The sequence below is a fragment of the Pituophis catenifer genome, unplaced genomic scaffold, assembly GCF_029215685.1.
Source record: "Pituophis catenifer annectens isolate HBS135680 unplaced genomic scaffold, rPitCat1.0.hap2 SCAF_12, whole genome shotgun sequence".
Taxonomy (NCBI): Eukaryota; Metazoa; Chordata; class Lepidosauria; order Squamata; family Colubridae; genus Pituophis; species Pituophis catenifer.
Window position 1 is genome coordinate 12736761 of NW_027256892.1, and position 17296 is coordinate 12754056.

Sequence of the window (17296 nt, forward strand, 5' to 3'; positions counted from 1 at the left end):
TAAATAATCTATATTTTGAAAAGCTGAATTATCATTTTGCCCTGTTTTCTAATATAATACATAGCTTGACCTGCGAATCAGTAAGCAAATTCACCAAGAACGCACCTGCATAAGACAATGCTGTTTACATCTCTGAACTATTATTGTCAACAATCTGGATGTCAAAAGAAAAACATTCAAATCCTTTTTAAAAAAGGAATAAGTAAAAGATTGTAGACTAGGTTGTGACGTGGTCTATTGACATGGGTTTGCGATTCCCAATGTTTTTATACAGCAAGTACAATTACAAGCATCCGCTGCAGATGTAATTTGTGACAAACTATACATGTTAAATACAACCATGATGTAATGTATTGCCTAATCTGGTCCTGGGGTAAAGGCTGTTTCTATAACTTATTTTATAGGATATCCCAGTATATGGCTCAAGATATACTGGAGGTAAATGGTTTTGGCCCAAACCACCCCACGTTCCTCTGTTTTACACTAGTGAAAGTTGAGATTCTAGACCATGGGTGTCAAACTTGCAGTGTCACGTTGCCGTCATGTGACATTTCACTATGTTTTTTCCCTTCCTGGAGCTGGGGTGTGCATGGCCTGAGCATGATGCATCCGGCTTGCGGGCTGCCAGTTTGACACCCCTGTCTAGACCACATAGATCCTATAACCTAGAGTAGGTACTTTTGCTGTGAGAATTCTTTTTTTTTTCAGCCTACAAAACACTTCTATAATCCATAGGTCAAGGGTTCCCAACCCCCCAGGCTGGAGCCTGTTCGAAACCAGGCCACAGGAGAGATGGGCAAGCACGCGTGCGTGAAGTTCCACTTGTGTAAGTAGAAGGCACCTGTGTGTGAAGCTTCATTCACGCAAATGGAACTTCATGTGCAAGCATAAGTGTCCTTCGCTCGCGCAAGCGGAGCCTCAGGCGTGAGTACAAGCACCCTCCGCTGAAGTGCCCTCATGCGCAAGCACAAGCACTCTCTGCTCTGACACAAAGCTCCATTTGTGTGAGCGGAGGGCACCCCTGCACCCACTGCTTGCACAAATAAAGCTGTGTATATGCACATGCACCTGCCACTCACATGCCCGTCCCCCAAACTGGAAAAGTTGGGGGCGGCTGCCATAGATCATGTAAATACAATCTTCAATGTCTGCATTTCCATAAAGATGGAAACACCAGCTACCCAAGCTCTTCCCGTAATGGGAAATTACTGCTGACTTTAAGAGTCAAGACAAAAAATCATTTCTTGCTCAAGGACCATCTTCGTCAGGAACATCCTCTCATGCATCGATGCTGGCCAATAGTAGAGTGAAAGACGAAATCTGATCAGTTTGCAACCCTACAGGAATTCCTAACACTTTAGCATTCCCTCTTTCTCTCTCTAACACTCCATCTCTGTTGGCAGCATGAGACTGGGGAAAATATGACATTAAGCCAAGAACCGACTCTAGTACTTTTCGTACTGTACTTGTGTCTTAATTCTGTACAAAAGTCTATCTTTGGCCATGGAAGTTCATTGGATAACTTGAGGCTAGTTGTTATTTATCAGTCTAATTTAACCAATAGAGGAATTGTGAACTGAGAGAATTGATTGCTAACTTGAGCCACAGGGAGAAATGTGAGGAATAAATCTAATACACCCTTACAACCAGGAGGTTCTGAGTGGCTAAGTGATGGCCACAGTTTTAGTCATCCCACCTGCCGTAAGAGCAACTGCCAGGATGTCATTTCCCACTCTATTTTCTGGCTTTTGTTTTTTTCATCCAGTTGTACTCAGGATCAGCACCCCCCACAGATAAGGTTAGAAGATTATATGAACCTTTATTGCACCCCAGGTAATCACAGGGGGATTAAAACTGAAAAACCACAGGAATCAATTGTCTACAGAGGTCCATTTTCATAAACTCTTTCTAGAATGTCAACTTGATCACAGGTATTAGAAGGGACATTTAACCTTCAGATAGTTTGCACTACCCTGGAAGCAGAGTTAGTTAACTGGGTGATTTAATTTACTCCCAACCCCCCCCAAAAAAACTCAGTTGGGTCAATTAACTTCATTTTGAAGCTTGCACAACTCCGTCCCCCTCCCCCTCCCCGATCCTGTGGAATATGATGTGAGAATAGGGTCAAAATACAAGCTACATGCAGACTCCCTCACGCCTATGTACCCATGAACTTACCTGACTCCCTTCCTTCTGCCAGAACACAGCTGGTGGTGGGTTTCCTTTGGTCTCACACTGGAAGGTCACAGTGCGGCCTTGGGTCACAATCTGGTCCCGTGGACGGGTCACTAACTGAGGTGGGACTACAGACAAAAAAGAGGTGGAAAAAAAAGATTGTAAAATGGGTCAGTTAGACCAGTAGCATTTTAGCAATGTTTGCATTTAAAGACTAACCAGGTAAAAAACCCTGAGGGATGGGTGGTGTGTGTGTCTGGGGGGGGGAATAAAGGAGAGAGGGAGCCTTTTTTTGTTTAGGAACCTTAAAAGCTCCCTTATATCAAATCCAACCACTGGGTCATTGCTGACCTGCATGGATTTCCTTAATGTAGTCAACCTCCACCAAAAGTCCTCCAGATGTGCTGGAAGGACAACTCCAGAATTCTTCCAATATTCTAGTCCCAATACAGTCCAATCCAGGCTGTAGCCTTTTCCAGTTCTATCAAGAAATGCTGAGAATTGAGCCTGGCCTTCATTTTTGGGACCCCTTGGCTTTACCACTTTTCCCATGGGAACTCAGTATTCTGAGACTGTATCCTGGCTAATCCCTCTCTCCATTTTGCCCATTCCTGATAATCCTAAAGGAGAAGGGTCAATGTCTTGGCAATTCCCGAAATACCGGGAGCAGCTTCACAGTTTGGGCATCTCAGAAGAGCAGCTAAAGGCATTTACAAGGAAAGAAAAGGGGGTGATTCAAGGCATTGGGAGATGCCAAAGACACTTTAAAGGAGGGGAAAAGACACCAAACAAAGGCGAACAGTTTTTTTTTTAAGAGAGCCCTGCGGTTTTCTTTTTACAAAAACCATCCAATACGTGCATGCAAAGAATATCAATTTGCAATGGAAGAAGGCATTTAAGAAGTCTGAGGGAGGCCACGAAAGGAACAAGTCAGCTAAATCAACCACCCAACCATGAATAATGTCTCGGATGTAAATTCCTCTCTTTCTGAGCACTTCTGGCTTTTTGAAAACCTTCCCCCATCTCAGCTCTCAATGCAAGACAAATGACAGTCAGGTTTTACAAATGCTAATCACTTGCCTTATCACCTCTCCTCCCTTCCTTCTATTCTATCAAGAAAAAGAAGAAGAAGAAGACAGAATGTTCCTAGCCCCTCTTGCAGAACTGTAAAGCATTTACAGAGCATTAGGTGCTATTAAAACAACAACAACAATAACAACAACAACACTTTCAGGTATGCCATTGTTGGAGCTCTGCAAGCCTCTCCTTAATGAAGTTATAGATTGCTAGGTTACCCACATGCTAATCAGGAGAGATGTATGAGCCTGAGAGAAACGGTGTGCTTGCTTGCTTTCCTCCTTGTCCACAGGCATCTTCCCTTGGATAACTTCCATAGAAAGAGAAGAGGAGGTGGGGGGGAAACCCTACTGATTGTTAATAGTTATTGGTTGGCAGGAGAAATGTTTGGTTGGGAAGTACAATGGAATCCATGCAGATAGAATTTAAATGGGAAGTTAGTGCTGAAGGACTAGATGGCTGTCATCTTTTACACTGGCTCCCTTAAACTTTGTGTTGGGGTTGATACTAGGCAAGAAAAGAGAAGGGAAATTACCGTATTTCAGAAATAACGATGTAAGTGGCAGTAGGGCAAAGGCTGCCCAATCAAAGAAATGAGCATCTGAAGAAACACAGATGCCAGCTCATCCTATATTGAAATAATCTAGTGCAGGGGTGTCAAACTCGAGCCTGAGTGGCGCAGCAGACTAATGCTACTGTTAAAGGTAGCATTTAGCTTCCAGCTGCCTGCAATTACTGCGAGTTCAATTCTCACCAGGCTCAAGGTTGACTCAGCCTTCCATCCTTTCTGAGGTAAGTAAAATGAGGACCCGGTTTGTGGGGGCAATAAGCTGACTTTGTATAAAATATACAAAAGTATGAAGGCTATTGCTTAACGCCTTGTAAGCCACCCTGAGTCTAGGGTGGCATATAAATAAATAAATAAAAAAACACCTCGAGGCCTGAGGGCCGGATCCGGCCCGCTGGGTACTTAGATCTGGCCCACAGAGCCGCCCTGGAAACAGCGAAGGACCAGCTCACAGTGCTTCTGCTAGCGAAAATGGGCTCCTGAGCTACTTTTCAGCTGCCATGGCCTCCTGCAACCCTCTGCCAGTGAAAATGGAGCTCCGTTTTCACTGGCAGAGGGTTGCAGGAGGCCATGGCAGTTGAAAACAGAGCTTTGGGGCCCATTTTCACTAGCAGAGTGCTCGGGCCCCCACAGGCATCCTGGACAGGAGTGATGTCGAACTGGCCATGCTCACCCTGGCCCCCCCCAGCGCCCCCCCCCCAGGTCAAACACAGCCCTGATGCAGCCCTCAATGAAATTGAATTTGATACCCCTGATCTAGTGCAATTCTCTTTTGGAACGCGTTTTGCCATTGTAGCCAGGTGGTTCGCAGAGATTTGGCCCTTAAAGCGTCCTGCTTTAAGTATCCTCTCCAAAAATTTTGCCTATTACTAATTTTGTTATTGTTACAGTCAAAGTAGGACTAGTTTTATGTTCTCATTCCCTGATAGCCCCCATCAACATGGCCAATGGAAAGAAATTATGGGAATTCTAATTCAGCATAGACAAGATGACAATACTTTGCTTACTCTATATTAGAGAATATCAAGGGAAAATCTTATTTTTCTCTCCAGTCTCTAGGTAAAGCTAATAGCTGCAGTTGGAAACAGTTTGTTCCATCATCACGAACTAAATTTGATCTGATTTTAATTTAAACGGAATTAATTAAATACAATCCTGTTCAAACACTACATTTAACTGGGTCATGTTTGGTGTTAATGTGGAGTGCTTAGTGCTCTCTGAGCTTGTTGTTTTTTTGTAGACGTTTCATTAACCAACTAGGTAACATGATCAGATTATCATCATGAGAATCATTATATTGCCCACCTAATTGGGCAATGACATGTCTGCAAATAAACAATGTGGCTCAGAGAGCACCAAAGACTCCATAATTCAATGCTGAGCTATGAATATGGAGTTGTTTGGAGTTAAACCCACTTCCTTCAGTCATATGTAAAGTGGAAATGGGGACCTTTATTTTATCCTCTCTTCTACTTTTTCCAATCCCACGGTCCTATATATGTATGTGAGAGAGAGGGCAAGGCAGAAGGAGAGAGAGAGATGGGGGGAGGGAGAGGGAGGGAGAGAGAGAGAGAGACAACACACTAATCATATTTTTCTTTTACTATCACCCACTCTTTTTTAAAAACAACAACAACATTAAAAATGCAATATTCCTCACTAATTGCCATTTGTTTTGACGTCTTATTCCACAAAACTGAGGCAGGAAAAATTATAGTTCGAAGATGCCCTTTTAAGGTTTTATGAGGGCCTGGAGGCGCTCAGGTGTTTGGGATATTTCCTGTCTTGATTTTATCATCCTGACATCTGAATGCATCGAGGGATCATGGCAGGTAACCCAATCGTCCCTCAACCATCAAAAACCTGGAGTCAAATCCTACTGATGCAACAGTCTACAGTTTTACATCTTGAGCCTCTGGATTATATTTCGCTCTTTGGAGCATTGAGAAGCAGCCTCTTGTCTTGAGGATTGTAAATCTTGGAGGACAGGCTGGGTGGTAACACAAAAAATGCTCCAGCATTTCGTTGAAGGTCAGCCTTTGTCTCCACAACCAATGTTGAAGCAATCAGTGGGCAAGGATGTATTTGTGGAGCTAGATGGACCCTTTCCATTGGTAGCTCAAGAGTTCATCTGTTGGCACAGCAGAAATCAGCAGTTTCAGGATGTTGCACCCAGGGGTGGGTAACTGGTCAAGGGCCATTTGCTCCAACATGTGCCTGGATGGCACCTTTGACCTTTCAGAGCAAGAACTGGCTGGTGCCACCTGCTTTATAATCAAATAAAAATGCAAATGGGAGGGAAGCAGGGGCAGCTTTTGTTAATTTGTCTCTTTGGTTAATAATTGTTGGGAAAGCCCCTTCCCAAATTATAAATGCAGCCAGACGCAGCAGCCTCCCCAGTTACTTCAAAGACCAGTCAAAGCTGGATGATGGAAAGGATCTGGTGATCTCAGGAAATTCATCGCTGCCCCCCAGCACTGCTCTGCTCTGCCTTGGTTTTTTTTTTTTTTTTTTTTAATACTTCCTTGCTTCAAAGGGGAAAGATAAAACAAGGGCAAGATTGACCTGGTACGCCTGAGGAAATGTTCTTGTTGTCCACAAATCCAGCATGGAGATAAGAGATGATGGCAAAACAAGACAACCCCTCCTTTCTGCTTTCTCCATCCCCAAGGCAGGAAATTGACCTGCCTTGCTGGATACACAGCCAAGGATGGAGAGAGGGGGGAGGGGTAGTGCTCTTCTAACATTTCTTGTTCACCTTTGGGCTTCTTATCTGCACAGCTACAAGGGCTCCTGCTCTTTGTTGCAGGTTGATTTATTAGCACCAAACAATGGGTACCTGACGAGGAGGCTTGCCAATCCCGCCTCCAAAGCCATCAGAAGTAACAGAAGAGCCTGTTTTTAACTTAGCCTGTTAGGGATCTGCAAACCTGAGATACAAAGGAGGCTGCCTGGCAGGCCGGTTTTAAGCCCAAGTGCAACCATTTCATTTGCAAGCAAACACATCTTTCCATGTGCAAATTCACCAAAGAAATTTTTCACAGGCTCATAGGAACCTTTTTCGGCTAAGTGCATGGATTCTGAGGAAAATCGAATCGTGCAATAAAAGCAACCATTTTTACAAGGCTGCCAGTAAGCAAGTTCCTGTCTTGAGGGATTTACAATCTAATATTCAGCACAGAAGAAACAGAGAGGAGAAAAGAGGGAAGGAAAGAATGTGTTATTAGGTCTATACTGTAGGAACAACCTTGTTCTCTTGACCTCCTCATTGATATTTTCTGCGTTCTCCAAAGCCTCAAAACATGAAATGAAAGGCTGATCCATAATTCAGGATGGAATATCCATCTGTGGAAACTCACCCGTGCTATATTAAAAAGTCACTGAAATGGATTGGTTAACTTCTTTTTCTTTTAACTATGTGCACTGCTGGGAGAATCTTTTGTTGAAATCCAATCTATAAACTTTCTAAATAAATATGCTTCATGAAAATAACTTGGAGGGAAGAACTGAGTAAGAGAGATGGTGCTGTTCAGTTCCAGACATAAATGGATAGTTGCAATGTATAACTGGAAGATTTCATGAGAAGACAGCTAAATTTGCAAACTGTATTGAATTCCCTGTATGCATATTAATCTTTTAAGCTGCTTGCAGAACACGCTAAACCATAGGCTGTTGAATGAATAGATGCATATTACCTTATAAGCCCTGTCAATCATGCTTTGATCTTTAGCCAAAGTCATTGGCTTATGTTGAAACTTAGAGCAGTCACTATTCCAAAAATTATGACTTGTTGCTCATAAATGCTACCTTCTGTTCATCCCAAATGCTGGTTGATCTTGGCTTGCTGACATGTTAGGTCTACTTAAAGAATATATCATGGGAGAATATGTGTTTGCTTATGCACATGAATCTCCTTTTCTAATTTATTTATAAGAAGAGCTTGCAATGCAAAAAAACAACAACACTTCACTAGGCTAGACTAGTGATTTTTAGATTTTGCAACTTTACGTTGCGTGCACTGGGAGTTGAAGTCCACACATCTCAAAGCATGCTGGCTGGAGAATTCTAGGAGCTGAAGTCCACGCATCTTAGAGCATGCTCGGTGAGAAATTCTGAATGCTCAAGTCTATGCATCTTAAATCAAGCTGTGCTGGGAATTGAAGTTCACACATCTTAGAGTTGCCAAGTTTGAAAAACACCAGAAGAGAAAGTTTGGCTTGTATGTTAAGGCCTCTCCTCCAAAGGAATGGTTGAAACATGAATGTTAGCACTGCAGGAAATTGAGAGAAGGACATGTACTTCTCGGAGTTAGTAGGCAAAGAGTAATAAATTGTTATGAATCTTGTTACATTGAAGAACAAAAATATAAACTGGAAACTTTCCTTGGTGCTTTCTCTCTTAAATAGATTGTCCTGACATATCCTAATCAACTGCACCTTATTGTCCTAATTGCTTTTGAGTTTTCTTTTAACAACCAAATTTAGAATGGTTTGTCCAGTTTTTTTCCAGAGTTTTCTAAATCTTTATCTGAGTTTATCTGACCATTCAGATAAAAGTGAGATGGTGGGAGGTAGCAGTCACCATCCTTCAATCTTGGCCTATTCAAACCCAATCCAACACATCCCTATTAATGCCAACATGACTTAGCAAATGATATGGTTGATTATTTAGCAATGTAGTTATTGCCTGCTTTGGAAAGAAATTTGTTTTGTGAATTCTGTTTCTCTACTTTCTCTCTGAAGAGAATGTTCTTTATTTTTAAAGCTCCAAACCACAAACTTTAAGAAGCAGAATGATGAAAATATGATCCAGGTAACATTAGGGTTGAACTCTGGTATTCTAAGGAAATTAAGAAAGTGTGATTGCAATATGATACTCATTTACTTGAATATCTCCATGAGATCATGGAACTACTCAGTGAGTAGACATATAATTGATTGCATGATCAGGTATGATTTTATGTGTCATAACCTGGATGACACATAAAATGAGACTATACCGCCTGTATGTTTAGAACACAGACTTTTGAAAAAAAAATGCCCTAGATTGTACCCACAATATTATACTTTCTAATTTGTTTCAAAGATTATGACTCATTTAGTTCATTAACACAGCAGGAAAAATGATTTAGAGTTCACCCAGTCCTCTAGAAAAATCAATCCATTCCCACTATGGCTTGAAAGAAAGAAAAATAGCATGCAAAAACCTGATTCATGTACCCTAACCCACACCAGCATGCAGCAATGATATGTGATGAAATGAATACTTACAGAATGGGCCAACTGGACCAAAGAGAACATATGAGAAAAACAAAAATAAAAAAGTATGAGATGCGTTTGATTAAATAAGGCTGACATGAATGCTTAGAGAATTGGAGGATAAAGGTATTAGAGGCCAAACGTCCACTCAACTAGTTGCTAGATCAATATAAAATCCTTGATTCAGTTCACCTACAAAGCCCTTTAAAACTTGAGTCTTCTCTATCTCCGGGACAACTTGCTCCAAGGAGGATTCTGTTCATCCAACACCATCTAACTGAGAAAGGTAGGCCACATATGAGAGATTAAGGGGAAAGGGAGCCACAAGCTGGCCTTCCCCTTCTTTGTGGAATACTTTGGCCACCAAAATCAAGATGGCACACATTTGGTCATTTAAGAATGGGGCCAAAACAATCCCTTTCTGCATGATCTCTGTACCTCAGTAGTTATGGTGGAATCTGGTGTGGAGATGGAAGAGGGAGAGGCACTTTCCCAAGGAGCTAAGAAGCAGATCAGCCTCGAGTCCTTGGTTTGCAGAAACAGACCCAGAAGGGTTCCTCCCTAAACCTTCACAGCATTGATCTGATCATTATGCAAAGAATGCTTTAGTCTGGCAAGATTCCTGTCTATGGGCAAACAGCAATGAAGAAACCACTCTGAATAATTCATCCTGTCGTTCTTGGTTCCTTGTGCTGGACATTAATCTTACCAGACCAAAACATACTCTGAATAGTAACTATCAGATCAATCCTGTGATTTATGTTTAGGGAGGATCTCTTCTGGGCCTCTTTCTGCAAAACATGGACTTGAGCTATGCGGGCCTCATAGCTGCTTGGGAAAGAGCTCCTCCCACTTCCATTTCAGCATCAGATTCCACCACAGTAGTTGTTCATAGCAGAGCAAGCTACATATGCATTTTTTTTTATTTTGCACAGCATGTTTTGATATTGCAAGCTAAGCATACAAATTGTTGCAATGAATAAGAAAGTACAGATGTGCTCAGAGCATTTTAAGGTCAAGATATCCCTTCTTTTTAGAGATATGCAGACCTTGAGACTAATATTACAATGCCTACCTGTTTAGGGTGAGTTTTAGAGGTTGGGCTTCTTTCTAAGAAAAAGTACTGGCTCTTTAGTTTCAATTTCAACCTTTAGCAACTGGCCAGAAATTTTATTGTGTGTAAATTTCAAAGGTTTCGTTTGTTTCTTTAATAAAATGTTGGCTTGTTTCTATTAAATAAGTACTGTTCTGCAAACAGTGTGACTGAAAGCAATTTTCTAAGTAGCTGCAAATTTCTTTAAACAAGATATATAGAGGCTCTTTTTATGACTGGGCTACCCTCTATGGATGTGTTTTCCCAGCTGCTCTGCGGAACATTCCAGGTGATGTTTTTGGAGGGGAAATATTTAATTCCTTTTCCCATTTTTTAATAAAGCAAACTTTACTTTGTGTTTATCAGAAGCTAAACGCAACTTCTTATTTAAAATTCTTATTTTTAAAAATCTGGAAACTTCTAAGCTTGTTATTTTGCAGTTTATTGTCAAATTATAGGACCATAATCATAAAGTAGCTCCATGGTTTGCAAAAAAAAACCAAAAAGAGAGAGAGAGGGAGGGAAGGAGCTGGGAGCAAAAGCAATACAGGATCCTCAATTTACAACTATAATTAAGCTTGCAATTTTTTTTTTGCAATAGTCATTAAGTGAATGGTGCAGTCATTAAGTGAACCCATTGTTTGCTATAGGGCATTTTTACCGGAAACTGGAAGCAAACACTGGTTTCTGTCAAAAACATAAATCACGGTCATGTGTTCATTGGACACCGTAAATGGCCATAAATGTGAGCACCCAAAACTTGAGCAATCAGAGCTTCAAATCTGGGTCACAAGTAGCTTTTTCAGGGTTGGTTGTAACTTTGAATGGTTGCTAAGCAACCAGCCATAAATTAAGGATTATCTGCATATAATTTATATTGAAGGGAGGGAGGGGAAAGGGGGGCAGCTGCAGAAGAAACATAAGCAACATGTTTCTTGATCGCCTTCTGGAACTGTCATGAATTGGGTACTTTCTGGATGTTTGGATTGCAACATCCATTTGTCCTGACCCTAGTTTGGAAGCTCTAGTCCCAGATAGCTGGAGTGCATGTGAATACTAATCCCTGCTTTACTAACTTTCTGTCCCCATCAACCCTTGGTATCTGCCTTGATTGATCAGAACTGCTGACCCTCAAGCAAACAAAGCTGTTTTAGCTACAATTGCACCAAGGACAGCATGGCCCTCATACATGTTGGACTTCTTTGTTCGTAGCTCTTCAGCAGCCAGACTCTGCAGCCCACTCATATATACTTACCATGTACACTGAGGGATCCCGAAGCCTCAGATTTGCCCACGCTGTTCTCTGCCACACAAGTATAGGTCCCCTCATCCTCTGCATTCACTCGGCTGATACGCAAGCTATTGTCATTCTGGATCTCCGATCTTGGTTTTGAAGGGGAAAAAAAGGATGTCAATGGCTGTATTAAGCCATGGTTAATTTCTGGAAGAAGCCACCGTGAGCTGGATTCACACAACGCCCTTGACCATGAACCTGTATTTAGAAATCTTAACAGCTTGGTTTGTGTGACTTTCTTTCGTATAAAAATTGAATAAATAAATAAGTAATAAAGCAAAATTCACCAATCGGCATTATAATTCTGTCTGGGGCCCTGAATTTATCTCCATAGCACCGAATTGCTGCATTCCAGACAAAGCTGGAAAGACATTGGAATACCCACAATGGAGGAGTGGTAGGTGAAGATGACAGAATTTGCACAGATGGCAAAATTGTTGTGTTTAATAAGATAACGGTCAAACACCAGGGAAATCAGGAGATTCAGGCCGTTCAAATGAGTATAAAGATTTATTGCAAGCTTAAACTCTCTACAAGAATCTGAGCTACTATCGGTCAAGGGAAATGAACGGGAGTTAAGAAAGGAATTAAGGTGGGCTGGGCTTAAATATCTTGTAGATGCGCAGGGACTTATGACACGTTTGACCCCTCCCTCGATTCCTGGTCTAATCATCTCCTACAATAACTAGACAATAGCTACATATGCAAATGACTGGAAAGTCATTTTTGCACATTTACATGTGCAAATGAATGGAAAGACTTTTTGCTGAAAACAGAAACAAATGTATTTGTGATTTATGGATTTGATGATTGGAAAGGGTAGATTATGCTATGATGTAATCCTAGAGAGGATAACATTCAAATGCATTTATAACTGCTGTAAATCAACCTGAAGCCATTTCTTTATATTTTGTCTTTCTTTTTTCTATTTCTCTTTCCTTTATTCTTTTCTTACCACTTTTCTTTGACTTAACTTTGGGGTTTTTTTTTTCTTTACATGTTTTTATTCTGTCATTTTTTCAGTTAAAAATATTACCCCCCCCCCCCCAAAAAAAAAAAAGGGATTACAGGCTGGCCTAGCAGCAAGTTATCCCTCAAACCATTCTTAAATTTCAGGCTTCAGCATGTAGTAGTAGTAGACTACTAGTAGTAGCGCTTGTAGCAGAGGCAACGCTATATATTTTCATACTTATATAGATGATCCCAGAACAGCTATCATTACAATAAGCAGTCTAGTATCAAATTCATTTCTCAGCACACTGTAACAAATATTTCATTTCCATTACACTCACATTTTAAACACATTACAAAAGTCAATATAACACAATATCATTTAGGAGCTTGAGTCTCTGAATGTCTTCCTCACCACCATCACCACAGAAAAACTGCGAAGGTCTCCTGAGCATCTGAGATGAGGCCTCAAGAACTCTAGATTTAAAAATAAAAACCTTGGCTCTGTCTGCCAAGTTGTTCTTTTTTTTTTCCAGGAGCAAAATATTCTGCTAGCAGTAGAACAAACCTTTATTATTGGAATTGTTCTGGAACTGATCTTACCCTGAGGAAACAGCTTGCCAAAAAGACAACTAAATCTTCCCAGATTGACAGAAATAGAGCACTAAACTATTTGATGTTTGAAGAACAAGACTTTGTTATTTTGGATAATGAACTTCTCTCATTTCTTTGTACATGAGAAATCTTTCTCTGGGGCCATCTATAGCTTCTAAAAACAATGATTTGCACTCACAATGACTGCAGTTATCAACTTTTCTCATAGTTCTAAGAATGATTGTCACTGACTGGACTGATTCCTCAAGATCTCAGCCCAGTTCATTCCTAAAACTCAAGTTATCAAAGATCATTTGAATCAGTGGTGAAATCCAATTTTTTTTTACTACCGGTTCTGTGGGCATGGCTTGGTGGGCATGGTGTGGCTTGGTGGGCGTGGTTTGGTGGGGGTGGCAGGAGAAGGATACTGCACAATCTCCATTCCCACCTCACTCCTGGGGGAAGGATATTGCAAAATCTCCATTCCCACCCAATTCTGGGGCCAGCCAGAGGTGGTATTTGCCGGTTCTCCAAACTGCTCAAAATCTCTGCTACCAGTTCTCCAGAACCTGTCAGAACCTGATGGATTTCAACCCTGATTTGAAGTAAATACTAGACATTGAATCATGGACTTTATTAATGTAAAACCAAACGCTATACCAAGCTGTAGCTCTGCAGATCAGTTGTGGAAGACTAGCTCCATGCCAGGTCTGGTACAAAGGATGACCTCTTCTACTGAGCAATTGGACGTGCTTCTACTGGTAGAAGCATGTTCTACTAGATGTGCTTCTTCTTAGGCATGTGAGCTACAGGCTCCACTGCTGCCAGGAATAATGAAAAAATAAAACCAGAGAGCAAATCCTGCACAATTATTCTTATTAACTATCACCTTCCTTTGAATTCTGCATGAAAAATCATGTTATCTCCATATTGTGTTATCTGATTTAATCAAATTCAGTGACTTTCTTTGTTTCCATATATGGAACCTATTCTTCCTTCTCATTGTTAAACTTATTCTCTATTCCCAGTCTTCAAAAATGTGCTCCATCTTCTTATTAATGCATTTAGAAGGGGAAAAAATAGATGCCTTTAACTGTACAGCAACTAGTGCCTGTAACGATATTTACTGTCATCTCTGTTGTGCCTCATGCATGATTATCCAGGGGATTAAGCTCCTTTGTCACCCTGGAATCAAGACAAGGATATCTGAACAATGGTCCCATTTCAACACTAACACTTTGACAGTAATCGACTGACCTTTTCAGACTCTGCAGCATGGCAAAAGAAGCCTTCCTTCCAATCAGCAAAGGGTTGTCAGCCATTATTGCTACTGCTTGTCGTTTCTTGCACTTGTCATTTTAACATGCAAAGGAGCTGATGGCCCTCCTCTTACAACTGGGAAAAGGGAGGACGCCAAAGCTATTTGAGAAGCACTAAGGGGAAAAAGCCATCTCCCGCAATCCTTACAAGTTCTCCTGCATTTTTTCCTATCGATTCCTATTCAGTTTGATGAATTTGCTTCTGATTTTTTACAGGGGAAAAAAAAGAATTGAATAATTTTAGTTACCAAGAGTTCGATTCTGACCAGCTCAAGGTTGACTCAGCGTTCCGTCCTTCCGAGGTGGGTAAAATGAGGACCCAGATTGCTGGGGGCAATAGGCTGACTCTGTAATCCACTTAGAGAGGGTGGAAGGAAGGAAGGGAGGGAGGGAGGGAGGGAGCCATGGTGGTGCAGTGGTTAGAATGACACATTACAGATTAACTGTACCCACTGCCAGGAGTTCGATCCTGACCAGCTCAAGGGAGACTCAGCCTTCCATCCTTCCGAGGTGCGTAAAATGAAGACCCAGATTGCTGGGGGCAATAGGCTGACTCTGTAAACCGCTTAGAGGGGGCTGTAAAGCACTGTGAAGTGGTATAGAAGTCTAAGTGCTATTGCTATTGCTATTGAAGACGTTCCTCAAGTTTGCTTACTTAAAAGGTGCTCATAGATATTCATGAGGATCCTCTTGTTCATTGTATAATATTCTCTCCTGCAGTCCACAGCCTCCCTGACTTCTCCCATTAAACCCACAGGAGCCTTGTTAAAGAATTCTTCCTATATCTTTTTGAGTTTGGGAAGTGTAGACTTTCAAGGTAGTTCAGACAAGAAGCACAAACCATGAATATTAATGCTACCTTGTGGTGCAATAGTTAGAATGCAGTACTGCAGTGTAAGCCTGACAGGGTTCAAGATTGACCCAGCCTTTCATCCTTCCCAGATCAGTAAAATGAGGATTCAGATTGTTGGGGGCAATATGCCGACAAACCACCCAGAAAGTGCTGTAAAGCACTATAGGGCAGTATATATAAGTGCTATTGCTACTGCTATTGTAATTGCTATCTTTACTGTCAGGTTACTATATAACAGAATCTTGCAAATCTGAGAGCAGTTCTCTCTTCCTTTAATTTTACTTTTCAGGAAATAAAATGGGTTCCTTTTCGAGATGCTTCTCACAGCCCTTTTACCTCTCTGGGTTGTGATACCTTTACATGACAGTCATCTAGTTTCCAGTTCTTTCTCCTGTTTCCCATAGTCATTCTCCCATAACATTACAATTCATCCAAGGAGGCTCCAAGTGACAGAAATTTTTGAGTGATAACAAAGCAAAACAAACAGCACAAGACCCATCCCTTACTCCCAATGATCAGCTCTGCTCAAAAAGCCATCAATAGAAAACAGAAATCAGAAAAGCTTAAATAGTGGTACAATATGGTAGAAAAACAGCAAGCACTTTTGCAGGGGAGGAAAAGACAGATTTTAGCACAACATTTACACACCATTCAAAAAAGACAATCGAAAAGCTAAAAAGGAAACAAAAAGACCCAAACACACTCTCGCCAGTAATCAACATCCACATAAGAAGAGATTGACATCAGAATTAATACCAGGCCAACAAACCAGCAGTAAACAATACTCCAATCAAGGAATTACCAAGAAGAAAACAACACTCCTACCAACACTAACAGGACAAGCCATTGTATATAAACAGAGAGCAAACCCCACTGCCTTCTAGCACTGAAGATATTACCTACTTGGGTAATGAAATGTCTGCAAGAAAACCACAAGCTCACAGAGACCAAGGACTCAATCTACAGGAAGAACCCTAAAGATGAATGGAGAACTTGCAATTGTCACTTACCTCCCTCGAGGAAGTTCCCCTTCCTCTTTTCGCCACCGGGATGTTGGCACTGGATCCCCTTGCACCTCACAGTGAAAATTCACAGTGTCTTCTGCCAGGACCACCTGGTTGATGGGCCTCTTGATGAAAGTGGGCCGTTCTGTCAGGATCATAAAGTGTTTCAAAAGCAAAGGACAAGAGCAGGATATAGAGACACATATTATTTTGGAACTAGTGTTGAGATCTCAGTTTGCCCTTCTCTGTTGTAATTAAAGGAGATGCGACTGAGACTAGGGGAAAGAACCATGACCAAAGCATGTTTTCAGTCCTGGGGAAAAGAATTTGAGCAGGAGACAGTGAATGACTAATGGGCCTGGGGCTACCTCAACTTAATTTCCTAACCCTCATGCAAGCAATCCGTAGGGATATGTGAATCACCCAAGACTGGATTCAAATTGTTAATGCAATGTAATGAGTTGAGTCAATTCAATTCAAACCATCCCTTTGAGGCACTGAATCAAATTGATTTCAGTCGTTCATTTGATTTTGGGGGGAAGAAAAGATGGACTTGGACTTGCCCAAATGTGCATCAAATCGATCTCAAAGCACCTGAGTCAACTGATCAACCGGATTTGCTGATTTGATCAAGAAGGTGATTTGAGTGAATCTCTGCACAGACCCAGCACTCAGCTCAATTATCTTGTAAATTTGACTCCACTCCTATGGCCCAATAAATTTTTTAAAAAAGGGAATCCAGGAAAAAAAGAAAATTGAAAAACGATTGAAAAAGTGGCTCAACCCAATTTTGGTGATAGCCCCACCAATTAATCCTAAACATGTAAGAAGAATGATCCTCTTTCATTTCCCTCATTTCCATTCCTACAACTTCTAAACTTTTTTTAAATATAATTTTTCCATGGTCTCATCTAGTTGGACCCAAGAAAATTCACTTTCTTCTTCTTCTCCAGTAGAGTCCACCAGAACCCTGCTTCTACGTACCAAACACCACCAGTTCTGCAGGTTCGCTATCCCGTTCGCCTACCATATTGGTGGCCACACAGATGTACATTCCAGCATCACTCTTTCTTGTGTTGGACATCATCAGCTTCCCACCTCGGATCTAAG

The 17296-nt window shown here is 41.3% G+C and overlaps 1 protein-coding gene across 1 annotated transcript in view; it reads right to left on the bottom strand.

Moving 5' to 3' along the window:
- ROBO3 (roundabout guidance receptor 3) overlaps positions 1 to 17296 on the bottom strand; it is a 222301-nt gene that overhangs the window by 58757 nt on the left and 146248 nt on the right. The window contains exons 4-8 of the mRNA XM_070952536.1: positions 17171 to 17291; positions 16193 to 16331; positions 11427 to 11554; positions 9091 to 9102; positions 2179 to 2303 (exon numbers count right to left, since the gene is read on the bottom strand). Coding sequence (XP_070808637.1) covers positions 2179 to 2303; positions 9091 to 9102; positions 11427 to 11554; positions 16193 to 16331; positions 17171 to 17291 — 525 coding nt within the window. The remainder of the gene's footprint in view (positions 1 to 2178; positions 2304 to 9090; positions 9103 to 11426; positions 11555 to 16192; positions 16332 to 17170; positions 17292 to 17296) is intronic.